The sequence below is a fragment of the Boleophthalmus pectinirostris genome, unplaced genomic scaffold (genome assembly GCF_026225935.1).
Source record: "Boleophthalmus pectinirostris isolate CB_2022bp ecotype Guang Dong unplaced genomic scaffold, ASM2622593v1 HiC_scaffold_8, whole genome shotgun sequence".
In the NCBI taxonomy this organism is placed as follows: domain Eukaryota; kingdom Metazoa; phylum Chordata; class Actinopteri; order Gobiiformes; family Gobiidae; genus Boleophthalmus; species Boleophthalmus pectinirostris.
The window spans coordinates 6,590,605-6,608,580 of record NW_026571515.1 but is presented as its reverse complement, the minus strand read 5'-3'; the positions used below and the strand labels follow the sequence as shown (position 1 = coordinate 6,608,580).

At 39.0% G+C, this 17,976-nt stretch overlaps 1 protein-coding gene and 1 non-coding gene across 2 annotated transcripts in view; both read right to left on the bottom strand.

The window, feature by feature from the left end:
* sema3h (sema domain, immunoglobulin domain (Ig), short basic domain, secreted, (semaphorin) 3H) overlaps positions 1 to 17,976 on the bottom strand; it is a 188,928-nt gene that overhangs the window by 70,448 nt on the left and 100,504 nt on the right. Inside the window, exons 5-8 of the mRNA XM_020929434.2 lie at positions 12,468 to 12,561; positions 11,307 to 11,426; positions 8,557 to 8,702; positions 3,768 to 3,882 (exon numbers count right to left, since the gene is read on the bottom strand). Coding sequence (XP_020785093.1) covers positions 3,768 to 3,882; positions 8,557 to 8,702; positions 11,307 to 11,426; positions 12,468 to 12,561 — 475 coding nt within the window. The remainder of the gene's footprint in view (positions 1 to 3,767; positions 3,883 to 8,556; positions 8,703 to 11,306; positions 11,427 to 12,467; positions 12,562 to 17,976) is intronic.
* On the bottom strand, positions 12,660 to 12,732 carry trnar-ccu (transfer RNA arginine (anticodon CCU)). Its single transcript has one exon. It is a non-coding gene; the product is annotated as a tRNA-Arg (tRNA).

Here is a 17,976-nt window from a genome sequence, read left to right as displayed (position 1 = left end):
AGTGGTGAAGTCCTATTTTAGACTTGGTTTAATTCTAGTCTTGACCTTGAATTGGGTATTGGATGGTACTTAGAATGTTATAGGACCACTGGTCTACACTTTTCAATATTATCTTCTACCAGGCTTTGAACATACAAGTTTGGTTAGTTTATCTGCCATTTGAAATTATGTTAACTGGACAGAAGATATTTTCATCAAATATGTTTTGCAGCTCATCCAAGCTGCTTCTTCAGGTTTGGTCTGACTCTGGTGGGCACGGTCCTGAAGGGAGCAGCTAATTACACTGAAACTACTCTGAAACTAACACACCTACTTGTTTACACTTTGTTTGTTGGCTCAGTCTGTTGAACTGCACTGACTGTGAACATGTCATTTTAGCAAAATCATTCAGGACTCTGATGGGACCGATCAAAAAACTTTTGTCCATTAGACAGAATTGAATTTCTCCACTGCCATTTGAAATAAAAAAAAACACATTGGAAAAACATTTGCAAAGAAGTTTCACCATGAGGCTTAAAGGGACAGTCCAGAATTTTGAACATAGGACTCAATTTCCTTTCCTTATTACGCCAGACTCTCGATGTAAATGTCTGTGTCGAATAAAATAATGACTGAAATAAAACTAATCTTGCTTCGCATGAATTGTTGCATGTTGAGGGACTATTTTCTCAGCAGCAGTGAAATTTTACTTTGCCAGTAAGACAGGTGCTAGGTGATCTCAGTCTGCCGCTGCCAAGTTTTCTATCAGGAAGAACAACTCACTGCTGCTGCTCAGACATAAATCCTTCAAATGCAAGGTTGGTTTTTCTTCTAAAATGATTCTATTGACACAGACATTTACATCGACAGTCTGGCGTAATAATAGATTTGCTTCGGGTGCTTTGTGGAGTGGGTAAGAGTTCTTAGAGTTTTTAGTCTAAGGACAGGGGAATTATTGTGCATATAAACATTTAAAAGGTTTTAAAGTTCATATACACAGGCTGAGTGTAAGTGCTTTTAATCTATCAATCAAATAAGTTCTGCTTCATTAATATGTAAAGTCTACTCTCTATCAAGAACCTGAACAAAGACGCCAAGACCCCAGACCAAAGTTGTCGCCCACACATGTACATACCACAGGACCATGATCTAACGAATGAATGAATGAATGAACACTCTGTCACCGTAGCTACTGTCTCCCGGTGACGGAGCGTTGATCTCCACGGTAACAGGCCAGGATTTCAGGCGATGCACGCTGAGCTTTTTAACCAACTCTAAATATTTCTGTTAACTCCCACAAACTCCAACCAACCTCCAGACTCTGAGAAGTGGAGCTATTTCGTGGGCAATTCTTCAAGTATTTGAGGCTTTGGTTGGGATGCCAAAAAGTGTGCTAAAAGTGGAAGTAGGCTAGTGCTACTTTTATAAAGACCTAGATTCTGGGGTTTAGATATAGATGTAGATTCGTGCTAGAGAAAAAGTAGGTCTACACTCTCAGCAAATATAGTTGGTGCTGTACCCACAAAAAGGGCCCATACTCTGCTTTTTTATGTTATAATGTTGTTTCCTCATCACAGACAAGCCTAGAGTTGTGTTTAGTTTTATTCGCACAAACCCTGCATGTTTAGGCTGAGTTCTTTTCTCAAAATGAAAACACTTTGTGATGTGAACTCCATACACCGTCACGAGAATAATTTAGATCAATTACAGTCGTAGAAATACAATCTCTCTCTAAACTAAAGGTAAAGGGTAGCCGTTAACTTGACAAAAATGAAGAAAAAAAAAAAGCACAGCACACTCAAATGGCCGATGTCCAAAAGCTTTTTTAAATTACGTTTCGGCAAAAAGCCTTCATCAGATCATCTTTCTTGCTTTGGACCACAGTACCACAGTTGTAAATTTGGCATCACGAGGTGGAACAGATCATTTTGAGCTTTGGAGATATAGAAAAACTAATAAACCAGGGTTACTCAAACATGTAGGAATGAAATAAAACACAACTCCAGGTCTGTTTTGATGAGGCAACAACATTATAACATGTCTTAAAGCTCACAAGAGTCAATTTTGCGTAATATAATTTAGGTTTAACTGATGTCTTCCCCCAGTAAGTCATGGACCAGTTGACTTCACACATCCCTGACATTTCCCAGGTCCGTGGAGGGGCCCGAGTGTTTGGGTGTTTGGGATTATAGATGTGTGAACTCCACAAAGTGTCTTCTTGGACTTTTATGGGATTATCGGGTATGTTTTTGAGGAAGTAATATGTTTTAAATCTCACAAGAATACATTCTGCGTAATACACAGGGTTCCCACGAACATGTAAATTCTGGAAAAGTCATGAAAATTGAAAATGTCATTTTCCAGACCAAAATTCAATTAAAGTTTTGGAAAAGTTATGAAATTTTACTATCTCTTTCTAACTACAGCGTTCTGTTATGTTCTCATTAAGCTATTATAATTATTTCCGAACGTGTGTACGCCTTTTGTTTAAAAGAGCCGACAATAAATGCACTGACAGTATTTTGAATGTTAAAAAAGTATTACAGTGGTCCCTCGTTTATCGCGGGGGTTACGCTAAAAAAATAACCACGATAGGTGAAATCCGCGAAGTGGTCAACTTTATATTTTACAATTATTATATCTGTTTTAAGGCTGTAAAACCCCTCACCACACACTTTATACACTTTTCTCACACAGGACAGTGAACACTTTTTGCATCCTGCTTAAAACGTTATTGCTGCTGTCGTCCTTTTGTTATTTTCCTCCTTCTTTATGTAACAAAGCGAAGATTCATTTATTCCAAAATGGAGTCCTACAGCGCAGAGTCCTGCACGGGTCCATTTTTGGAGACCCGCACCTGTGCAGTACAGGACCACACCCGCCCATTAACCCGAGATTATATCAAATTTTTGCGCTGCCTACGCCACGGACTGAACCAAGACTAACCCAGGACTAACTCAGGACTAACCTAGGACTGATTCCAGGACTGAAGAGGAGGACTAAACCAGGACTAAACTGCACTTCAGAATCTCATTGCTAGCGATCGAACATTTATGTAAATCTGTCAAACTGAACACATTCTGCACTGTACAGGAGTCACAACACAATGGTCTACACTCCCTCAGCCAATCAGGACGCAGAGGGAGGAACACACTCGTACGCTGTAAAAAAAAAAAAAAAAAAAAAAAAGCATGCAAAATTACACACAAAAAAATCCTCGAAACAGCAAGACCGCGAAACTCTAAAAGTATCCTCAATTCTACACATGTAGGTGTCGTAAAGTCATGGAAAAATTCACTTTCGGTCATGAAAATTTGTCAGTGAAAAAGAGTGGGAACCCTGAATATAGGACCTTTAAGAAATACCTCCAACTTCTAACCCCAACCTCAAGCGGTAAGTCGGAATCAGCAATAATATACAATTTGTTCATTATAAATTAAGTCTTTGATCATGCTTTAAAGGTGCACTGTGTAACTTTACTGGTGGAGGATCAGCCAGCTGCTTGTCATGGAGATGTTGTTGCTTTGTCTGGAACATTAAACACATCCATCTTGCATTTGCTCAATAACACATGTTTTTATAGACTTGACTCTCTATTAATCAGTACTGCAGACCTGTATTGTGAATTGTATTTTGTAAAAAGTCCATCTGGGTCAAGTATACAAGGCCAAAAGTTACCATCATAAATATAAAGAAGTGTTCAAGGGCAGCCGTGCGCTCCCCTCTGGCCATGTGTGTCTCAGATGTTGTGTTTAGGTGCACATAGGAGATTTATGCGTCAGACTCACGCAGCTGGTTGAAGTGGGTTTGGAGTCCGTCTGGTCCCGGGACAGAACACACCAGTCTGGACTTCTGAAATGTGCTCCACTTGTTCACCAGGCTCCTCTGTCCGCCTATGTCATTCTGGATAAAGCAAAACATAATCAACAATAAAAATTTTGTCTTAAGGAATCCGTGTGTCCGGATAACTATGTTTTTTCAGTTTTCGATTTTGTGTTTAAATGAATAATGGAAAGAACGGATAACAGCCGTTTCCCGTTTCTGTGACTTAAACTGCTGCATACGGACTGAACCAGGACTGACCCCAGGACTAAAACAGGACTGAACAAGACTAAACCAGGTCCCAGTCTCAGTCCTGGTCTGGTCCCAGTCTCAGTCCTGGTCTGGTCCCCGGTCTCAGTCCCTGTCTGATCCCAATCTAAGTCCCCGTCTTGGTCCTGGCCTCAGTTTTGGTCTGGTCCCGGTCTCAGTCTAAGTCTGGTCTCGGTCTGGTCTCAGTCTCAGTACTAGTCTGGTCCCAGTCTGAGTCCCAGTCTGGTCCCGACCTCAGTCCCGACCTCAGTCCCGGTCTCAGTCCCGGTCTCCATCCTGGTCTTGGTTCCTGTCTGGTCCCGGTCCCAGCCCTTGTCTCAGTCCCGGTTTCAGTCCTGGTCTGGTCCTGGTCTCAGTCCTGATCACCCGACAGTCTACGCGGGTGCAAATCTGGGCCCGTCCTAACACTCAGTCCTGGTTTAGTCCTGGTTCAGTCCTGGTTCAGTCCGTATGCGGCATAAATGTCTGGCATTGCAGTTTAAAGCAGGAACACAAAACTGAATATTGAAAAAAAAAAAACAATTGTTATCCGTATTTTTAATTTTGGTTTTAGAAAGAAATAATGAAGAAAATAGTTGTTTTTCCGTTTTCTTGTTTTTGGTTTTATTTTGAAAAACAAATGAACGAATGATACACAGATTTTAAAGGGCCCATATTACACTATTTTCTGATCTATGTTATAATGTTTCCTGGAGGTGTGTTTAGTTTTGTTCACATGTTTAAAACACAAATCCTGAATATTTGGCTTTTTTGAGTCCATTCACCTTCACTACAAAAACATTTGGACAATTTCAGCCCTGGAATTGCCAATCTCTCCTAAACAAAAGTAAAGTAGTTGTTAAATTGACATCACGAGCTTTGAAGATGCAGACAGACTAAAAATAAAGGGTTACTCAAACGTGTGTGAATGAAACAAAACACAACTCCAGGTGTGTTTTTAATGAGGCACCAACATTATAACACGGCTTAAAGGTCACAAGAGTCATTTTTGTGTTATGAAGGACCTTTAACTATTCATTGTCTATTTAACTGGGATAGTCCCACAGAGATATTTACAGCAGTGAGATAAAGAGGGATTTGTCCTAGTTTAGTTAATGGTGACTTATCTTTCTTTCTACCAGGGTTACAGTTAGTTAGTTTTGCAATTTTCAGTCGGGGTGTGCAAAAATATCGAAATTTCGCATCGTTTAATGTGATAATACAGTATCGATATCGTGGGCTGCTGTATCGATATATCGCCAAGAGTATTTTTTACTACAGAAAAAAATCGTCTTACTTGCAAAACGTGAGATTTATTAGGACAAACTGTGCAACGTTTCGGCACTAGGCCACCTTTTTTTTTGTTTGTTTGCTTGATGAAAGTCTAATGCCGATACGTTGCACGGTTTGTCTGAATAAATCTCATGTTTTGCAAGTAAGACGATTTTTCTCTATAGTAAAATGCACCAAAAAATACTTTTGGCGATGTATCGATACAGCAGCCCACGATATCAATACTGTATCATCACATTAAACATTACAATATATGGATATTTCAATATTTTTGCACACCCCTACCGAAAATGTTAGTTTTTTTTTTTTTTATTGCAAAATTATATAACTCTGGACAGTGTTGTGCGGGATTTTTCTCTATGTTCTTGGGCTGCTCCCTCTCCTCCAACACACCCTTCTCAAGTAATTTATGTGTGAAGTTCTCATTCTTTTATATCACTGGCTTGGTATATTTTACTACATTTTTTTTATTACAGCGCTACAGTTTTGTTGCTTGTTTAGAGGAAGGAAATTCGTTTACGCAACACATTTGATGATTACACTGTTCTGATGATTAAAATGGGCGTGTTTCTTATTAACTTTGCACAAGAAGTGTTTTAAAAAAGGCTTTTTTAATCACAGTCATGATTTAGCCATTATTTTTACTGAACCGTATCAAATCAATTTGAAATATATCATATCGAATCGAAAGTATCGAGGTTTGTATCATATCGGCAACTTCTTAATGATACCTAGCCCTAATTTTCAGCCACTTTCTTATAATTTCAACAGTTTATTTTCAACATCATTTTCAACCCGCACACAGCACTTGCACTATGATTTTAAAGATTTTCTATGACCTAGTTATGCTCTACCTCTTCTTTTTTATCTGACTTTTCGATAATTGTTGATGAACTTCAGGTCTGACACAGAAACATGCGGAGAGGCGAGTGTTATCGCTGAGTCCCACTGGAGACTGCAGTGTAAACAGGAACAGTGGATCTCATCAGAGCAGCAGATAAAGACTAAACTAAACATGATCACAGGTACATTTACAGCAGGAGCTCTGAGACATCTCCCTGACTGATCTGTGCTCAGGGCCACACGTACACCACAAGAGCACAAGAACAATTATAATACCTCCTATCTTCCTGTTTCTTGTATAAATATACTAGCAGAGTTGAAATATTGGACAAAAGGCGAAAGATTTATAAGATCTGCTGTATAAAAGGTAGAAGGGAGCTGTCGTTTATGTTTGTTTTCATGATGTATGGTTTTTAAAATGGAAAAAACATGACTAAAAACAGAAAAAAACAAGAAGAAAAAAAAACAACAACAGAAAAACAAGAAGATGTGCAAGATGTAAACTAATCTGATGACAAATGACAAACGTATCTCCAGGGGTGGGTTTTGACTCGTGGGCCACAAAGGGTTCTAAAATTTGACCGAAGAGCCGGACCAGGAGCAGATGGATGGAGTTTTTTGGTAATCCACTTCATAAAAGAAAAAAATAACATGGGATATATAGAAAACATATCCCATGTTATTGAAATATCCCATAATTGAAAATCATTACAAAGCATAACAACAAAATATCAGTCCCAAGTAGGGGTGGGCGATATCCCGATATTTTAAATGTATCGAGATATTTTTTAAACTCGATATGAATTCTGACATATCATATATATCGACATAATGCTTATATTCAATTTTGATTTCGCCGATTCGCTTATTTACCTTCTCTGTCGTCGCCTGCGCCCCCGCCTCCCTGATTTTGTTCGCTCGTGTCTCCTTCACTCGTCACTATCACCGTGAACGCTGAAAGTTGGTGCCAGTGAAAAGCTTCAAGCACCACGAACCTTTTCCACCATTTACAGACAAAACCATCAGCAGCACATCCTCATATTCCACCGAGTCGCTGTCCTTTAGCCCGAAAGAAGCTGAAACGAGCTGAGCTGCAGGAGAAGTGCTGTTTATGCAAATGAGTCATGAGCGTTTCTGTAAAATGTAAACACACGTGTTCTGTAAAAATGTATTAAACACATTATTATCTCAAACGGGCTGATGTGGCTCTAGAGTCGTTATGCTTTATATATTGTAAAGTTTAGTCATGTAAAGTTTATTTATGCAGAAGATTTTAATTAATAATCTGCTGCAGTGTCACTTGTACAACAGTGTTTGGAAACGTTGGGTTTGATCTGCAGTGGATTGTGGGATTAAACCTCAGAGCTCCTCACTGCTGGATAATAACATGGATCTATTAAAATAAGGAACATCCTGAGCTTCTTCTGCTAAAGGAGCTCATGGTTCTGGTTATGGTTTACAGAGTTAATGCAAAGATGAGCTTGTGTTGAGTTGTTTTATTTATGAATGAAAAGAAGGAAATATCTATTATTTCTTTTATTTTACAGTTAAATTATTATTTATGTAATTAAGGTTTTTTGTAATCTTAAATGTTCCTGTATGAACTGCCGACCTCTTACACTTCAGTAAAAAAAAAAAGAACTTGTGGAATTTGGCAGATTTGTTTTTGCAGTTTTCAGTTTTAGGGGGTTATTTTTTCTTGAACATATATCGAGATATAGTAAAATATAAGGTATTTACTATTTATTGAAATGACTTTTAAAATACTGAAAATTATTATTATTATTATTATTACTATTAGTAGTAGTAGTAGTATTAATTTGGTGGGCCAGATTAAAAAGATTAAATGGCCGCATATGGCCCCCGGGCCTTAGTTTGCCCACCCCTGTATTAGACAGTCCAAGTTAAATACACAACAAATCAAAGGTAAATACAAAATAAACATCAAGAATAATACATGCTTTGTTTGAAAAAATAAGGTAATTGGAGTTTCATTTTAATCAGCTTTTTTGTTTGTTTGTTTTTTCTTATTATCTTATTAATTAGATGTAATCCCTCATTCATCCAAGAGAAGCCCATGGTAGAAACGGTTTCAAAGGCAGTAATTTATTCATTTATTTATTTTACGCCTTACAGTGACGGTAAAGTTATCAACAATTAGCATGTTACTGGTGCACTCCCTGTTTATCAGACAATAAGATGCTTTATAATTAGATGGAGACAGGACACAGCAGTCTTATTTTTATCTCTAAACCTGCTTATTCTATCAGACACATGGACAAATGGCTCTTTAATAGCCTAATTTACCATATCTTTAACAGACCACATTTGATATTATCTTGTAGACAATATCCTGCTCGGTTTGATTACCTTGCAGACCCGGGCCACGCGTGAGTAAATGACTTTGCCCTCTGACCCCTCGGACTCCTGAGCGCGCTCGGTGAAGAACATGTAAACCTTATCATCCTCTGGGTTGTCCGTCTCAGACAGAGGAGACACGCGGATGAACTGGGCATCTGTAGAAAATAAAAAATCAACACATTTTTGATTATATAAAATTTATGCTACAATTTTCTCTAATATCCACACATAATAATACCTAATAATGCATAATTTTCAACGCAACCCTCGTCTCGCCTCACCTGTACAACGATTGTTTTACGACCTAGTGAAGCACTTTACCTCTTTTCTTTATCTGACTTATCCTTTATCCTACACTTGTTTGATGAACTTAAGGTCTGATATCAAAACTAGGGACGTAACAATAACCAAAATATCGTAAAAAGTCTCACAATAATATCATGGGCTGTCACAATATATCAAATTACAAGCTCCTTTGCTTAAATGCATGGTTTTATAATAGCAACAGCTTATAAACATCGGGAACTACATATCCCATGATTCATTTCAGTGCAAACAACATGAAGAATTATGTTTTTTACTTAAAATCTTGGGATTATGATGGAAGTAATTCACACCAAAATCTTGTCAAGGTATTTTAAAAGCAAAAAACAGTCCTGTCTACAGTCAGTGTTGGGGAGTAACAGATTACATGTACCAGAGTTACGTAATCAGAGTACAAATTATGAGTAACTGTATTCAGTTACAGTTACTGTTTCAGTGAGTGGTAATTGGATTACAGTTTACTTTGTTGAAATAAATGGATTACACAGTGGTATTTTTCTGTTTTTACATTTTGGGCTATATCCCCCTTTTTTTCCCCCCGTAATTCCACCCATTGCCAGACACTATACCAGGTCTAAACCAGGTCTAAACCAGGTCTAAACCAGGTCTAAACCAGGTCTAAACCAGGTCTAAAACCAGGTCTAAACCAGGTCTAAACCAGGTCTAAACCAGGTCTAAACCAGGTCCAGGTCTAACACCAGGTCTAAAACCAGGTCTAAAACCAGGTCTAAAACCAGGACTAAAACCAGGACTAAAACCAGGACTAAACCAGGACTAAAACTTCTCTACAGCAAATCAAGTAATCCAAAGTATTCAGATTACGTTACTCACCTTCAGTAATTTAATGGATTACGTTACAAACTACATTTTGGCGTATGTAATCTGTAATCTGTAGGGGAAAACATTTTATAAGTAACCTTCCCAACACTATCTACAATTATATTAACCTCTCAAAAATATCGCAATAAATATCGTACCATGAGATGTATATTGCGATAATATTGCACAAGTGTTTTCATATCGTAGAAACATATTAAAACATTTGCAAACTCTGACTGTAACTGTGAAATGTTTTTAGTAACTTACTTCTGTAGTTCGTTTTATTGTGTGACTTTTCTGGTGGAGGGTTCGCTACACACTTGTCTACATGGAGATGCTATTGCTTTGCCTGGAATGTTCCATGGTATGACTTTAAACATATCCATCTAGCGTTTATTCTAAGGCTGTGCAAAAATACTATAATATCGATATATCGTATCGTTTAACGCGATGATACAGTATTGATATCGTGGGCTGCTGTATCGATATATCGTGTATCGAGCATTTTTGGTGTATTTTACAAAACTATTTTGTTACAGATAAAGGTTTGTTGTTTGTTTAGTGGAAGGAAACTCATTCACACTGCAAGAAGGCTAGTTAAAATGAAAATTAAGAACATCTGACTTTATTTGAGTCAACTCTACCAATGGAATAAGTGTTTTTCTAAATTCAAGCGATATTCAATTTCATTTCTTATTTTTGAGGGTTATTGTTTTTCTTATTTTAAGTGTAGTAAGTTGTATCTTCAGATTTTAAGTACAAAAAATCATATTCCGCTGATAGATAATTTAACTTGTCAAGTGGAATTTACCCAAATCATGACAAAACTTAATTCAAGTCATCTTAACTTGGCTAGATTTTATTTGACATTTTCACAGTTTTGAGGATTAAAATGTTTTTGTTTCATATTCACTTTGCACAAGAAGTGGTTTAACAAAGACTTTTAGTGATTTAGCCATTGTTTTTATTGAACGGTATCGAATCAGTTTGAAATATATCGTATCAAATCGAAAGCTCACTGTATCAGAATATGTATCGTATCGTGGCCTGTGTATCGAGGTATGTATCGTATCGGCAACTTCTTAATGATACCCAGCCCCAGTTTATTCATTACGAGTGTTTCTATTGCTCAAAATATATCAATTCCTTCTGTGAATAGTCCCGACTCTCCACAGATCTGAACTGTAATGTAGCGTAGTGCTGTAACCTGCTTGTTTCTATACTGTTCTAGACAAAGCAATGACATTTCAGGTAACAGACACTCCACTAGAAATGTTACGCAGTGTACCTTTAATTATATGGTTTGCTTTTAGTTTACAGATAAGCAAAGACTGTATCAGGTTTCAATAAGGCAGAACACATTCGTTAAAACATGTACTGAAATGTGGGTGATAGAGAAACCGTGGATAAACATGAGCAAAATTTCAACATAAACAACGTCAGTCATCAGATATAAAGGAACTAAACAAAAGAATCAGGAGCAGAAGAACAAGGAAAAGAACATTGAAAAGAAAATACTACTCTATACTCTAAACGACTCTATAGATATCAGGAAATCTTGATATTGTAGTTTTCTTTTTGTTTTTTTTTATGTACAGCAGTGAAAGTACTTGTACCTTGCAGCCAGTTGGAGTCGTACTGCTCGGTGCGGATCACGCGGCGGTTGCCAAGGGAACGGAAGAAGGCGGAGTCTCGGCTCATGAAGTCGGAGGTGATGCCCGCGTACAGCTCCCCATCTGTGGACGTATGAGGATGAAGATTCAGTACACAGTCGGTATGCAAAAAAGCGAGGTTTGGTCGTTTAGTCCTTGTTTAGTCCTGGTTTTGTCCTTGTTTAGACCTTGTTTAGTCCTTGTTTAGTCCTGGTTTAATCCTTGTTTAGTCCTGGTTTAGTCTTGGTTTAGTCCGTGTTTAGTCCGTGTTTAATCCTGGTTTAGTCTTTGTTTAGTCCTGGTTTAGTCCTGGTTCAGTCCTGGTTCAGTTCAGATGCCCTTACCCATTTTAGTCCTGGTTTAGTCCTTGTTTAGTCCTTGTTTAGTCAGTGTTTAGTCCGTGTTTAGTCCTGGTTTAATCCTGGTTTAGTCTTTGTTTAGTCCTGGTTTAGTGTTTAGTCCTGGTTTAATCCTGGTTTAGTCTTTGTTTAGTCCTGGTTTAGTCCTTAGTTTAGTCCTGGTTTAGTCCTTGTTTCAGTCCTGGTTTAGTCCTGGTTTAGTCCTTGTTTAGTCCTTGGTTAGTCCTTGGTTAGTCCTAGTTTAATCTGTTAGTCTTGTTTAGTTTAGTCCTGGTTTAGTTTAGTCCTTTTTAGTTTAGTCCTTGTTTATCCTGTTTAGTCCTGGTTTAGTTATGGTTTAGTCCTTGTTTAGTCCTGGTTTAGTTTAGTCCTGGTTTAGTCCTTATTTCTTGTTTAGTCCTGGTTTAGTTCTAGTTAAGTCCTGGTTTAGTCCTTGTTCAGTCCTTGTTTAGTCCTGGTTTAGTCCTGGTTTAGTCCTGGTTTTGACCTTGTTTAGTCCAGGTTTAGTCCTTGTTTAGACCTAGTTTAGTCCTAGTTTCGTCCTTGTTCAGTCCTTGTGTAATCCTGCTTTAGTCCTGGTTTAGTCCTTGTTCAGGTCTTGTTTAATCCTTGTTTAGTCCTTGTTTAGTCCTTATTTAGTCCTTGTTTAGTCCTGGTTCAGTCCTGGTTTAGTTCAGATGCCCTTACCCGCTACAGTCCTGGTTTAGTCCTGGTTTAGTCCTTGTTTAGTCCTGGTTCAGTCCTGGTTTAGTTCAGACGTTCTTACCCACGACAGCAGAGGCGGTCTTCTGAAGAGGGTCGTATGGACACTTTCCTTTGCCACATTCGGTCTGACTGTAGGACAGGACCTGCTGCTCTGACTGGAAACAAACATAAAAATAAAACTTTGTCAGAAAAAAAGTCTACTTCCCCAGTATTATATAAAGCACTTGTTAAGGGGGATTTAAAGTTGTTCCTTCACCCCAGATGGGACTCGAACCCACAATCCCTGGCTTAGGAGGCCAGTGCCTTATCCATTAGGCCACTGGGGCTCACACCACTGTGTCTGACTCTGCCCCCGTGTTCGACAATACAAGACCTCTGACCTTCAGACAACGACTGGAGACGTAAAGAGTTTAACAGAGCGGCAATGGCAATGTTAAAGAGATAAAGGAGCAGACAGGGGCAGAGCCAGAGGAGCAGACAGGAGCGGAAAGGAGCAGACAAAAGAGCCAGAGGAGCAGACAGGAGCAGACAGGAGAAGAGCCAGAGGAGCAGACAGGGGCAGAGCCAGAGGAGCAGACAGGAGAAGAGCCAGAGGAGCAGACAGGGGCAGAGCCAATGGAGCAGACAGGAGCAGAAAGGAGCAGACAAAAGAGCCAGAGGAGCAGACAGGAGCAGACAGGAGAAGAGCCAGAGGACCAGACAGGAGCAGAAAGGAGCAGACAAAAGAGCCAGAGGAGCAGACAGGAGCAGACAGGAGAAGAGCCAGAGAAGCAGACAGGAGCAGACAGGAGAAGAAAGGAGCAGACAGAAGAGCCAGAGGAGCAGACAGGGGCAAACAGGGGCAGAGCCAATGGAGCAGACAGGAGAAGAGCCAGAGGAGCCGACAGGAGCGGAAAGGAGCAGACAGGAGCAGACAGAAGCAGACAGAAGAGCCGGAGGAGCAGACAGGAGCAGACAGGAGAAGAGCCGGAGGAGCAGACAGAAGCAGACAGGGGCAGAGCCAGAGGACCAGACAGGAGAAGAGCCAGAGGAGTAGACAGGAGCAGACAGGAGCAGACAGGAGCAGACAGGGGCAGACAGGGGCAGACAGGGGCAGACAGGAGCAACACTTGAGGAGCAAAGCAGAAGATGTTTCTTTTCTTTCTTCTCGACAAAGATGGATAGAGAAGTAAAGTCAGTGAGAAGCTCAGAGGAACAGCAGATTTTCTTTTGTTGGGATATTTCAGACACATGAAAACATATCATTAATACGGGGGAGTCTTATAGGGAAAATATTAAGATGTTCTCAGTTATAATGTTGTTTCTTAGTCACAAATATATCTGGAGTTGGGTTTGGCTTCAATCATTTGGTTAATTTCAGCCCTGGAATTGCCAATTTCTACTAAACAAAATGTAGACAGGTTTATATAATAATATAGGATTACTCAAATACATGTAAATGAAACAAAACTCAACTCCAGGTATGTTTTAGATGAGGTAACAACACTATAACCTGTCTTAAAGGTTGTAGAGAGGATTTTTTTTAAGGAAAGAGAAATACAGCGACAGTCCTTTTTCAAATGTTGTGCATGCGTGACACCAGCTCCCTCAGTAGAAACACCTTCTCCCGCCTCTTTACTCTAGAAATCACGCTTGTTTACAGCCAGTGCGCGTTTAGAATTACAGTTGAAGTGACCTGTCTAGAAGTAATTTAGCGACGGACGCGTCTTCAGTCTTTAGACCCTTTGTCTGCTTCAGTCGCACCATCGCCGGAAGGAATCTCCAAGAATCACCTCCGTTTGTCTTTGCTCCTTTTCCCCTTTTCTTCTTCAACCAACCTCAAAAACGGACTTTCTTTAGCGGCGAACTTGTCGTGGATTCTCGTCCGCCACCGCAACAAACTTTGTGCGAATTGTGTGGAAGCTAGAGTTTGAAAAAACCTCTAAGAACTGCTGCATAAACGACGTAATTCCCGCGCGCCGGTGAGTCAGTTACACTAGAAACGTAGGGAGTTTGATTGACAACCTTACAGCCAATAGAAAACGAGGTAGCCTTGTTGTCTATTGGCTGATGGATATCTGGCCTCACTACGTCCACAGTTGATGGATTTTCATTCTTTTTTTTTTTTTTTTTGGTCATCATAATTACAAAGCTACTGCGTCTCTGTAATGGTATTTTAAACTTTCATTGACAATTTGAAAATAAAAAAAAAAATCCTCCATACAACCTTTAAAGCTCACAAGAGTCCATTTTGCGTAATATAATATAAGTTTAACTGATGTCTTCCCCCAGTGATTCATGGACCAGTTGACTTCACACATCCCCGATATTTCCCAGGTTCGTGGAGGTTGTTAATGGTTATTACAGGGGCCCGAGTGTTTGGGATTATGGACATGTGAACTCCACCAAGTGTCTTCTTGGACTTTTATGGGATTATCCAAAATCCACCGTGGAGGGAGGGGCTGCTGGACATAACTGAGGGAATTTAGAGACATCATCTGGGCAAAACAGTACGGAGCTGAGCAGACTGAAGTGACATTGAGAATCTTCACGGGAAATAAAGGCGGCAGGACTTAAGGCGATGTAAATAACGGGATTTAAATAGTGATTTCAATTAATGCTCTGTTCAATTACAGAAGTGTTGTAATCAAAAATACAATTAAACGCCTTCTGCTCAGATCTGATATGAGGTCTCTATCTGCTCATCTGCTCACAACTGTCACAAATTACTACTGAAATGTATTACGTTTATACTTTCTACACAGGTAAATTCTGACAGTATAAATAATTGTTTGAAATAAAAGTGATTTCAATTATGTGCCAAATAATCACCTTTATAATTCGCCATAACAAGACTTACAGGATGAACTAAAACTGACCCATTTTCAGTTATATTTTTTTTATTCTATTGGTTTTGATTTGGTTTTATTTTCTATTCTACTGGTTCCTTAATATAAATTGTTAAGAGGGCCCAGACAGGTAGAAACATATACATAAATTCACACCTGATCAGATACTTTTTGTTTAAAGACACGTGTCAGGCAACTCAAAGTTTAAACCAAGTCGAATCAGCTGTTTTGACTTGGAACAAACCCAATATTTTTATTTAGTTTTAATTTAAAGAGCCGATATTACGCTATTTCTGATATTATTTTTATGTTATAATATTGTTCCCTCATCAAAAACAGACCTGGAGTTGTGTTTTATTTCATTCACACATGTTTAACACACAAATTCATATTCATATTCAGGCTGAGTTATTCACGCTCTGCTCCACAGCAAGTGCTCCACTGTGTTTTTAAACTCCGTAAATCTTCACTAGAATCATTTGGATAAATTAAACTGTGGAATAGTTCATCTCTGCTGAGTAGAAATTTAACGATATCCAAATCTCTCGGTACAATATTATCACAATATGCATCTCACAGTACGATATTTATTACGATATTTATTGCAGTATTTTGGAGAGGCTAATATTCTGTAGATAGGATAATTTTTTGCTTTTAAAATACCTCGACAAGATTTTGGTGTGAATTATTTCCATCATAATCCCAAGATTTCAAGTAAAAAACATATCTCTTCATGTTGTTTGCACTGAAATGAATCATGGGATATGTAGTTCCTTAGGTTTTTAAACTGTAAAACCACACATTTAACTCATAATTTGATATATTATGACAGCCTACGATATTATTGTGAGACTTTTAACGATACGATATCACAGTATTTCGGTTATTTCATTTATTTATTTATTGCTCATGCTATTATTTTACAACAACAGCAACAAAAAATCTGAAAATTAACATAGATACATATTTCTGCGATTATTTGCCTTGTCTTTGCTGCATGAACAAAAGGAACAGGAAGAAGATAAATCTTATAAACACTGCTCCTTTCACAGATCAAAAAATTAAACATTTCTTCTTATTGTTACATCCCTACTACTGAGCGAAAGGTAGACAAACGGATAATAAAGGATTCCTCAAACGTGTGAATGAAACAAAACACAACTCCAGGTATGTTTCAGATGAGGTAACAACATTTTAACACGACTTAAAGCTCACAAGAGTCATTTTTGCGTAATACAGGACCTTTAAATCTGAACAAAACCTAAAACTGAACCTGTGCCTTCTCTTCCGAACAGCCTTTTAACTATACATCATTACACAAGTGCACTTCATTTGCATTTTCTTTTTTCCTTCTTTCTCGCCGTCACTCAAACGTCTCTTTGTACCACACAGAAAAGCCATATCACTTCTGAAACAAATTACGACTGTCAAATAAACTGTGGCCGCGTACAGGGGGTATTGTGTCTGAGAGGAGGAGGAAGAGGAAGAGGAGGAAGAGGAGGAGGAGGGCGACGAAAAGGGAGGGGCCCGTGGGGGGATACGGGCAGACTCCACACAGAGAGAGAGGCTCCGGCTGCTGTGTAAAGATATGGGCCATCAATGGAACAGAATATAGGACAAGATACAGGTACGATGTGAAGGGAAGAGGAGTATGTGCTGAAGGACAAGTCAATGTGAAGATTAAAGCGCCCGTGTTACGCTTTTCTTGAGCAACGTCGTAATGTTCCTCATCACAGACATACCTGCAGCTTAACACACAAGCCCTGCATGTTTAGGTTCTTCTCCCAGACAGAAAACACTCTCTGCCACCTTCATGTCATGTACAGGAAGTGCTCCACTGTCTCCAAACAACTTCACTAGAATCATCTGGATAATTTCAGCCTCAGAAATTGCTTATCTCTACTGAAAAAAGGTAAAAAGTACTACCGCTTCATGACATCACCAGGTGGAACGGAGCATTTCGAGCTTTGGAAATGCAGACGGACTAATAATAAAAGATTAGTCAAACATGTGTGAACGAAACAAAATGCAACTCCAGGTCTGTTTTTGAGGAAGTAACAACATTATAACATGGCTTAAAGCTCTTTGAAAGGGACAGTTTGGAATTTTGGACATAAGACCTCATTTCCTAGTGAGCCAGAGTATTGGAGACATGTGGAGACATTTAAAAAAAAAAAAATTCCATCCAGTCCTTGTATTTGCAGAGGTCGCTGGTGCTAGGCTAGTGCATGTCAATGGCCATAGTTATCCTGCCGCTAAAAATAGTCCTACCCACTCCACAAAACACCCGAAACAAAACTATTATTACACCAGACTGTCCATGTGAATGTCTGTGTTGATAGAATAATGTTTGAAATAAAACTAACCCTGCATCGCTTGAACTGTCGCATGTTGAGGGACTATTTTGTCAGCAGCAGTGGAATGTTACTTTGCAGCTAAGATAGGTGCTAGGTGATATCAGTCCGCCGCTGACAAACTTTCTATCAGGAAGTACAACTCGCTGCTGCTGCTCAGAGATAAATCCTTCAAATGCAAGGTTGGTTTTACTCCTAAAATTATTCTATCAACACAGATATTCACATGGACAGTCTGGTGTAATAACAGATTTGATTCGGGTGTTTTGTGGAGTGCGTAAGACTGTTTTTAGCGGCAGGATAACTATGGCCATTGACATGCACTAGCCTAGCACCAGCGACCTCTGCAAATACAAGGACTGGATGGAATATTTTAAAAAAGTGTCTC